The sequence below is a fragment of the Lactuca serriola genome, chromosome 8 (assembly GCF_051521515.1).
Source record: "Lactuca serriola cultivar US96UC23 chromosome 8, Lser_US96UC23_V15, whole genome shotgun sequence".
NCBI classification, from domain to species: domain Eukaryota; kingdom Viridiplantae; phylum Streptophyta; class Magnoliopsida; order Asterales; family Asteraceae; genus Lactuca; species Lactuca serriola.
Window position 1 is genome coordinate 202,614,830 of NC_136415.1, and position 10,655 is coordinate 202,625,484.

Below are 10,655 nucleotides of genomic sequence, written 5' to 3' on the forward strand. Positions count from 1 at the left end.
TTTACATATTACCAGAACCAGATAATTCTTCGAATGAGAGGTCTTACACTACAACGGTTGGACTCAAACAGGAGCTGTGCAATAGTGTTAAAACCTAACCTTCTAAAATTATCTAGTCTCAGTCTAAGCAGTTAATATCATCGATTTCCAAGTGATTTCCAGGTGGGATTTCTAGGTGGGATATCGGTTAAGTAATATTACTTGCTTTTTTTAGTGTTAATTCATGGCCTTAAGTCTTATGGTCTTAATTTAACTGAACCTACTATCATGTTAAGTACCTAATTGGTAGTTTTAGGTCATAAACTCTTGTTTTAAGTATTGATTGATCTTATTGTTATGTTAATTGTTAAATACTTAAGTGTTAACTTGCTAGTTCCTATAGGTTTAATCATGTTGATGTGTTAAGTACTTAATTTTCAAATGATGATGATGATGATATTAGAGTTGATATGGAAGATCTAGATAAAATAATTGGATGCCTTGGTTGATGTGGACTTGGAGGAAGATTCCATGAATTACATAAGATTATGTTTAGAACATTGATTGTTTTAAGTTTTGACTTTTTATATTACTTTTATATATGTTTTATGTTTATATATATATATATATATATATTAATTATACATGATATAAAAATACCGATATCCCACCACGATAACCTATATCTCAAATATAGGCCCTTGACCGATATTTGATTTTGGACCGCTATAACTGCCTAGGTCTCAGTAATATGCGACTTAACATATTCGCTTACTAGTTAGCTGAAACTAGTGAAAACTCCTAAAAAGCAAAAAGAAAGCAACATTCGAGCATCAAGTAATCAAGACCAAGCATAACCTAATTAGGCCATCCTATCACTGGCTGATCAGTACTAGTGTGAAAGTCTACAAGCGCATATACAGGCATACAAAGGCATCGCTCCTAGCATTCTATCATGCAAATACTGAGCAGAACCTTATCCCCAACTAGCATGCAATTCACAAATTCACAAATCAAATCATATCAGATAACATGTATAAGTATTTTGGGAAAACTTACTTGAACTCGATCAATTGCATACACCACACCCCTTTCTTGTATTAGAAAAACCTTTTGTCTTAAAAACATTTCTTTTGGAATTTTTTTTACCAAATCCTCAAGTTCAGTTCAGACACACCAGAGAGTATGTCCGAATCCCTCAAACTAAGGCTCTGATTCCAACTTGTAATGTCCTAAAAATAAGATCCAAAAATTTCATTTTTCAATTAATAAAACAATATCCAAAAACATCATCACAAATCCCAAGTGGAACAATTATATCAAAAACATCATAAAATATCATAGTTATCATGAAAAGCGGAACAATATTGTGTGTGTACTACAATCACCCGAGCTCTTCCCTTTTGCACCAGAAGTACCTGAAGCATAAACTAAAAAACCGTAAGCATGTAGCTTAGTGATTTTCTCACAAATACCACATACCACACCTATCAAACATATAATAGGCCCCACTCGATGAGTGTAACGGGCTCCACCCTAACTTGCCTAACGGGCCCCTGCCACTAAGTATAACAGGCGTCGCCCTAACTCGTATAATGGGCCCCTCCCATTGAGTTTAACGGGCCTCGACCTAACTCTCACAATGGGCTCTGTCTGTCATACAATTATACAAGTATAACAAGTAATGACATATAGGTTATCCATTGGGCCCCACCCACTAAGCATACATACACATGCGAGAGTCACACATACATCTAGAACACTAACATAATAAACCATGGGTCGGCATTGTTGCCTTCAACCCGCTAAACACATTAAGGAAGATTCGCCCCAGATTGCTGAATCTCACAAATAAATCTCTGTCAGCTAGCCCGCTAAAATCCCCGCGTTATCAACAAAAAAAAATAACATCCAATTAATGATTGGATCTAGACTCACACTAAGATTCTAAACTAGAATAAAAGACCTTTTACCCTTTTCCTAACTTGTCCCAAGGCCAAGGCCCAAACCAACTGTCTAAAGGCCCAAACTCCTAAAATTATCACCCAAGGCCCAAATATGGCCCAATTTCCAAATTGTGCCCAAATCCTTTCGTAGGCCTTCAACCAAACGAGTCCAAGCTAGAAATCGGATGGCCTAGCAAAGTCCCAAAACTCCTAAGTTCCACACATGGCCTAAAATCGAGAACCCCAAAACCGAAGCCCATCTGATGAGTATGCTGGACGTACTCAGATTGTATGCTTAACGTACATGCTTTGGGGTTAGTACGTGTGTGGACTCAACTGATATTTCAACCTTAGTTTGAGAGCTAGTTCCAACTATAGATTCATTTTCGTTCATATCTCGAATTTCTTCAAGGTCAACATGACTCCCACTGACTTCTTGATATGTATATGTTCTTTCTCTCAATGAACACTCCTTTCGAGCTACAAGCACCACATTATCATGGGTCTTTAAAAAAAATATCAAAAGTATTTAGTGAATACCCGCCATGTAATAGTTATCAGATCTTAATTCAAGTTGGCCATTGGTTTCTCATCTAACGAAAGACCTCACAACACCATATCTAAATATGAGGGAAATTTCCAAGTCCACATTTCATGATGTGTTCTTAACAACACAATTACTTTATGGTGTTCTTAGGGAAGCCAATTATGGAAACCATTCTACAATCTCTAAGATGATCATATAACTTGATACTAAGTTATTCTCATTTTCTTTCAAATTAAAGACCATTTATCTTCCTGCCCAATTGATTCCCCTATTTGTTCTAATATTATTTGAAACTTTTTAAAGTGTCATACTTATGCTTAATCATATAAACATAATCATATCTACTAAAAATATTAGTAAATATGACGTAGTAGTGTTTTCCGTCCCTTGTGGCGGATCTGAAGGGTCCACACATATCATTGTGCACAAGATCGAATAATCCTTCACCTCCTTTACATTTCCATGTGAATGGTGATTTAGTCATCTTTCTAACAAGATTCACATACATCATCCAACTCGAAGTTGAATGATTCCAAGTCCGGTCCAATTGGAGCTTAGCGATGCGATTCTTATTTATGTATCCAAGGCTATTATTCCACAAACACGTTCTTAGCTAAACTATTAGAGGAATCAACAACAAAGTCATGCTTACTATTATTAGAAACACAAACTACAATTTCATGAATGCCAATTGGAAGAAAATGTTATAAACATAAAACAACCATCTTTATAGACTAGAATATTACATTTCCAATATCAAATGAAATTGATATTTATGTTTATACAACACATAAAATGGAATTTGGTTGTAGACATCTCTAAAGAGTAATAGAAAATAAGTAGATTTATCCTAACTCCATGACTAAGCACAAGTTCGAAATCCTCAATCATCGAGAAATGTGACAATCATCCATTCCAATGATAGTTTTAGCTCTGGATGCTTAACTTCCTTCCTTCCTTTAGATCCTACAATGCTATCCAAATGTGGTTACCACATCATGCACAAAGGATCCAAAAATTGAATGTATTTGGAGTTTGATTATTCATGTACTTGATGTAGAGTCAAACATTTGACTTTAGCATTTCAAGCACTTACGTTAGCTTCGTTTCTTATAATCCTTATCATTGCATTGATTGCAATTTGCCTCTTTTAAATCATGTTTTCATAAAATATAGGACATACTAGTTCCATTCCACCATAATGGGAAGTTCCGGTCGAAACTGTTCCTTTCCATTTAGGATTTGAACATTTCCTCTTCTTTCCGCCAACGTTCAGAAATACAATAATTGGAACTGGATAATAAATCTAATTTCTTTTTTGTTTCTATGTTTTGGGGAAGGTTTAAGAATTCCATCAATGTTTTCTCCATTCTATTCATATGATAGATGATGTTTAAATTATCATAAGAACTAGTGAGAAATCCAAACAAGATCTATAGCAAGACTCTTGTCACGGGCAACATTGAGATTCTCATATTTATCTATGTAGCTCTGATTGAGCACATACAAAACGTTATCCATTAGATTGCATGCAATTAGAAACTTTTTAATGGTTTTCAAATCATTCTTTCCATGCATTTTGGTGAAACATTTCACTTAATTGCAAATCCATTTCATAAGTTCACATGTTCACAAAAAGATCCTTCTGGAGCATTGAGGACATAGAGATAATGATGCAATAGACCTTATTTGACAAATCTACATGTTTATGGGAATAACAACTTCTTCAAAGTTTACCCATTATTGATTTTAGGGACATTCTCAATGAGGATATATTTGACAATTTTTAATCGAGGAAGATTCCATAGCAAATATGTTATTCTTGATGAAGAACATAGAGAAGCTAGAATTTGAAAATACGGGAGTAGGTGGGAGAGGATTTCCATATAACCTATAGAAGAAGGTTTAAAGAAGTTGATTCAATCCTTAATTATTAACCCAATTTTAAATTATGGCTACGATCCATATTTTTGATTTGAACTTTAAAGAGGGACGTCGTAATCAAATTGCGAATCTATTTTAGGTAGGTAGGACTTTTGAAGAATTTCAGTTTATTTTGAAACTTAGAGATCTTTGAGATTCATTGAACTACCAATGGCATGTTAATCTCATATTATGCTCTTATATTTGTGACTAGAATGCCGAGGATCATAAACAAGATATAGATAACCATACAAACACGTGTGGCACCCTCGATGTTTATGATATCACATTGACGTGCCGATTAACCACACATGCTTCATCAACTTTGCAGTCCCAAATTAGTATGTCAATTAACCACACACATGCCACTAACGACTCACAAAGAAACGATATGCGTTTTCATGGATCAACATACAATTTCACATTTTTTCCTAAAGTAACTAGTGTGAGATTTTAATGTATGTTCTAGTACTTATATGTTATACTTTTAAAGTTATTAGTGTCCTATCAACACCTTTTTGACTAACAAAAATACACTATGCAAAAAAGTGGTGGGTGAAAATGACACTCATTCCATGTTCATTTTATAGGCCATCTCATTTTATATATATATATATATATATATATATATATATATATATATATATATATATATATATATATATATAGTTTTATGAATGATGCCTAGTCTTTGTTTGACTAAAATTATTAATCTCATACGTATATTATTATAAACTCTTATAATATATAAATGTGTATTTTAAACATTTCAAACTTACAAGGTTTGAATCTATTTAATTAATTTAACTATTCACTGATTAATATTTAAATATTTAGATTAATAATATTTTATGGATTATAATTATCTTAATTAAACTATTAACTTAAATATTAATTCAATATTTATCTTCCTTTATTTTCAAATTTGGATATATCTCATTACATAATTAAAGTTCAGATTGTTTATGATTTAAGATAACTATTAATTATCAAGTAATTATCCTCAAAGACGAAAAAAGGCAAGTATATATGGATCTGGCAGAAAAGGAGGCACACCAGGCAAAGGGTGTGCCGCGCTCGACGAACATAAGAGTTATTCGATTTTTTCAATTTTGATTCCAGTTTCAATTATACACTTATAATAAAAAGAACCCTAGGTTCTGATATCATTGATGAGTTTTTTAGGTTACATTAAACTTTTTTGCACAATAGAAACATCATAAAATCTAATTACGAGCACATGCAACCTATAGATCTATGTCTTTTCTCATTATAACAACATAATATTGAAACTATCATAAACCCTAGCCTAGATCAAAATCAATAGATTGAATTACATAGCTTTAGTGCTATGATCGTATGTAAACTCTTAAATCTTCAGATCTCCTTCAGAAAGGCAACACTAAAAGTATGGTTGTCTCTAATGATTCACATCTAAAACTCTAAAAATACTAGAAATCAATAGGAGAGAGGATGTGACTTGTAAAATTTGTTTTCCACCTTGTGGGAAGTAAGAACCATGAAATTTGATGCCCAATGAGTCTCATTTATAGCTATGAAATCATTAGGATAAATCCTGATTTTAATAATAAGATAATTAGATTTTATTTATTCAAGGTAAGGTATCCTTATCAGCTCTAGGAGGCTTCCGGAAACCTTAAAATCGTACATACCATGGATAATTCCAGAATTGCCTTTTTTTGCTCGGTTATGAACAATTACAATTTAGTCCTTGTATCTTTAATTAATTTCAATTATTCTCAAATTAATTTCAAATTAATTCTGATTAATAATTAGTTAATTCAAATTATTTTCTAATTAATTTATTAATCATATAACAAATTAACAAATCATTTTATCTCCTTCATAAAGTCATTTTAGCTATTTCTGGATTTTAAGGGCAACCATAAATGACTTTATTTTTATTGCATTAAGTTATACAAATTTAGATTTCATTTTTACCAGTCAGTTATGCCTTCGGACACCTATTCTAACATAAACTTCAAAATTTATTGGAATAACCAAATATTTTGTCCATGTAACATTAAATCATAATAGGCATTGTTGCGCCTGGAGCCCCATTGAAAGTAGATGGTTGTTTAGGAGCATAATATTAGGAAAGATTGGTTCGACATGAGCCTTGGTTACAGCGAGGGAAGAAGAGGAAGTACAAACAAGAATAGAAGCAAAGGATGACTTAGGAGCAGATTGGGGGATGATTTGAGTTAGTGATGTGGAAGTTTTCTTCTGAGTTCTTTGGTGTTTGTACAAAATGACCTTTAAAAAATCTTAAATAAACACCCAATAAACCGAAAAAATGGAAAATTTATAGAATTACTATCCAAGTCAGAATCCAAAAAATTAGACACACAAAAATTTGGATAATGTCAAACACCCCTAAATATGTGTGTGTGTCGGCCAGGGGACGGGATGATTAGGTCGACACCGTGTCGATAGAGCGGGATGAATTTTTGGTGGGAGCCCTTTACAGCTCTGCGACCATATTAGGGTTTAATATATTTTCTCAATTAGTATAATTACATGTACAATACAATTGGCTAGCATTGGGCTACTCTATAATGGGTTGAGATACAAACAATACAAATAATAATTTACACTAATAGTACTTTGGGTATTGAAACTCACCATTGTCACTTATTCAATAAGGAGTAAGGACCGCATTCTAGTTTACATTTGAGTGTTAATCTTCTTCCCCATTTTTTTCATTTACAGAACACAACATAATAAAAAAAATACAAGTATTTACATACTTTCTTGCTGCCTATCCAGAACAGTAGAAATCATCTTATTGATGTCAAAAAACCTATCACATTGATCTTCAACTCATAATTTCCCATTTCATGCTGCTTTTCCAGTATTCTATTAGCAGATTTGACGACAGTGTGGTTCCGTTTATCAATATCAATCATCTCAAGCGTGGGGATGTCTCCTATATTCTCTGGAATACCCTTAAGATAGTAGCATTCTAGCAACACCAATCTTTTAAGGCAGGGGAAGTTGCAGCTATAAGCGTCCCATTGATGAACATCCAGATTCTGAAATTTCAAGAACTTTAGTTGGCGAAACTGCCCCTCACCTGTGTCCCACGAGGGTCCTTCAAAAGCATAGTTTAGCAATTTGAGAACTTCAAGGTTAGGCAACAATTGAATATTTGACATACAAAACCAAGGAAGACGACATCCTGATAGAGTAAGTTTTTTCAAAGTTACCGGGAAACTAAAGTATTTATTTGACAACAGTGATTCCACCTGCAGAACTTCCGGCTGGATCACCTTCAATGTTTCAAGATGATCTAGTAAGGCAAAATTCGGGAATGAGTCATCTTTTTGATCCCCATAAACAGCACAACCAAGCTTTCTGATATTTGGAATCCTTTTCAACAAACTTTCAGCTCTACCATCTAATCTTACCATGGAAAGAGTTTGCAAGTTGGAAAACACATCAGATTTGGTTGGGTTGTGAATATCAGGAATAGAAATGATCATTTCAATCCACAAATGCCTCAAACTAATCATCTTTGCAATGTTTTCAGGTAAGTTCATGAAACCAGAGTAATTTTCTTTAAGAATGAGAGTTTGAAGTTTCCACAAATCACACACTGCGGAGGGGAGCTTTGTGACCTCAGACCAAAGAGCTAAGTGCCTAAGATGAACTAGAAATTCTAACGCAAGAGGAACTGTGGATGTGTGAATAGTTTGTAGATCAAGTATTCTGATAAGTAGAAAGGGATGGAAACACCTTTCATCTCCTAAACTGAAGTACCATTCCTTGTTAAAGCACAAAAACGAGCGAACATGTGGGGCAGAATTGTCAGAAGAAATCTTAGATAAAAATTTAGAGTCCGCAAATAAACGCCGTTGCTTATCTTTACATGAAATAAACTTAGATGATGAAAGGTAACCTGACCTTGAGAAGAAATTCTCTTCTGTAGCTTTTTTCAAACATAGCTCCCTCAGTAGATCATGGATACGACAAGCCTTGACCCCACCATTGGACCTTCTTTTTGCAACAATCAGTAGACTTCTATCTATTAAATCCATCAAGTAATCTTCAGCCACTTCTTCCATGAGTTTTGGGCTATCTTCATGTATAAATCCCTCAGCCACCCATAACCAGATTAACCTTCGCACTGGGATTTTATAGTCCTCTGGGAAACCCCCTACATAGAGAAAACAGTCTCTTAAATGCCTAGGTAAATGGTCGTAACTCAAAGCCAATGTGTCCAAGTATCCATTCGGATCCCCAACAATGTATGAAGTTACACTTTCAGCAACTTTTTCCCACAAGTCTACGCTCTTCTCTCCCTTTACTAACAATCCCGCTATGACAACTACTGCTAATGGTAATCCCTGACATTTCTTGGCAATTTTAATTCCAGACTTGATCAATCTTTGAGGACAGCGATCTTCCTGAAACACTTTCTTGCACAATAGCTCCCAACTCTCCTCTTCGGTCAGAAATTGTAGATGGTGTGTGAAGCCATCTGGTTTTGCGTAAAAAGCTATTTCTGAGAGGCGAGTGGTTAGCAGAATTCTACTCCCGGTGTTGTCATTTGGGAAGTAAAGTTTCAAATCATCCCACGCCTTTGCACTCCATACATCGTCAATGACAATTAGATATCTCTTCCCTTTTAAGCTCTTGTACAGCAATTCTGAGATTTTATGATCCTTCAACTTCTCAAGATCTTCTGGCTCTAGTTTACCAATGGATGTTAAAAGGGAAATTAACAGATCCTTTTTATCATACGCTTGAGACACTGTAACCCATGCACGAACATGGAAATGATAGACAATATACCGATGGTTGAATACTTTTGTTGCCAATGTAGTCTTACCTAGTCCACCCATACCAACAATGGACAAGACATCTAATTGCTTTCGATTTCCTGTAAGTCTGTCGAGTAAAACCATTGAGTCGTCTTCAAGACCCACAATGATTTCTTCCTTTAGGACTTCACTAGATGAATTTCTGGTAGGCGAAGTTCTAGCAGAAGCCGGATGCAGGCCTTGAGTTGGATGAGACTGCATCTTGGTATCCATAATCTCTCTCTTAATTGACTTGATCTCTTGTATAGCACTATCAAGGTTTGGGGAGAGATCACAGTTGTCAGCTACACACATCGTCATGCTTGCATTGTTTCTGATGATAGCACTGGTGAGGAATAGATCGACAATGTCCTCAGCATCATCTACCACATCTTTGAGCCTTCTCTTCAAGTTTCTCGCCTTTTCGATCTCAAGGGGTTCCTTTGTAACCTCCATATCAATAACAAAGGTTCTTAGGGATTCAAGTTCCTCACATAAAGACTGGATCTGTGACCACTTGTCCTGAACAAATGGGTTCTCATTGATCGATGGGTTGTGGTCACAGTATATTAGTTGCTTCAAGCTCTCCATTAGTAATTCTAGACCGGTGTTTGCCATCTTATGTTGTTCTTGATTTCTTTCTCTCTCTAAACACAATTCTTAAGTTCTAAATTACTCAAAAGTAATGATTTTAAACGAGATCCTTGTCGTCTAAAATCTTATTGATGGGGACTTGTTAGAATTAAATTAGTCTATTTAGAAGATAATGGTTTTTTATTTTTCGAATTGACGATTAACAGATTCGCGAATAAGCTGATGTTGGTTTGAGTCAGAAAATAGACTAATAAAAGTATTCTAACTGTTAGCTATATTTTAATTCACATTAGACGATGTTTACACAATGTTTTAATAATCCAGGTGGAGTCTTCACAATGAGGTGAAGACAAGAACAATCAAAACATGGATCTTTCTTGGTAACTCCTTGTTTGATGTTGAGTTTGCATGCATACTTTTCTTTCTCAGGAAGTTAAACTTAATTGTTACAATAATGTATAAATGTTGACTTTGGTTTAGGTGTAAATGGACGTTAAAAGTATCGGATGGGCATATTCTATACCCATATACTGTTAGTTTCATTGGATATTTGAGTTCATATGCACATCCGGTGGATATTTCAAAGTGACATTCGTATCTTCATCCAACAATTGTTAAATCGATTATTTCTACTTTTACAAATCAAAACTAGTAATCAACTAATTTTGAGGGAGGTAGAAACTATTATTTATTGAACCGTATTATTGTTAATTTTGATGATGCTTCGAAAGATTTTTTATTTTGTTCTATGAATGACATTTAAGAAGTTAGTGGTTAGGCTAGCTAATACCTATTAGTAGGGATATAAACGAATTAAACGAATACGAACGAGGCTTATTC

General features: G+C 34.4%; 1 protein-coding gene across 1 annotated transcript; it reads right to left on the reverse strand.

The window, feature by feature from the left end:
- Positions 1–6,899: 6,899 nt before the first annotated feature.
- LOC145070449 (putative late blight resistance protein homolog R1A-3) lies at positions 6,900–9,883 on the reverse strand. The gene has a single exon (XM_079017391.1). It carries the CDS (start codon positions 9,837–9,839, stop codon positions 7,197–7,199), a length of 2,643 nt encoding a protein of 880 aa, XP_078873517.1. The 5' UTR covers positions 9,840–9,883; the 3' UTR covers positions 6,900–7,196.
- Between the last annotated feature and the right edge of the window lie 772 nt (positions 9,884–10,655).

Bases quoted from the DNA above. Each gene is read 5' to 3' on its own strand.
- LOC145070449 (XM_079017391.1), bottom strand. From the start codon at position 9,839: ATGGCAAACACCGGTCTAGAATTACTAATGGAGAGCTTGAAGCAACTA.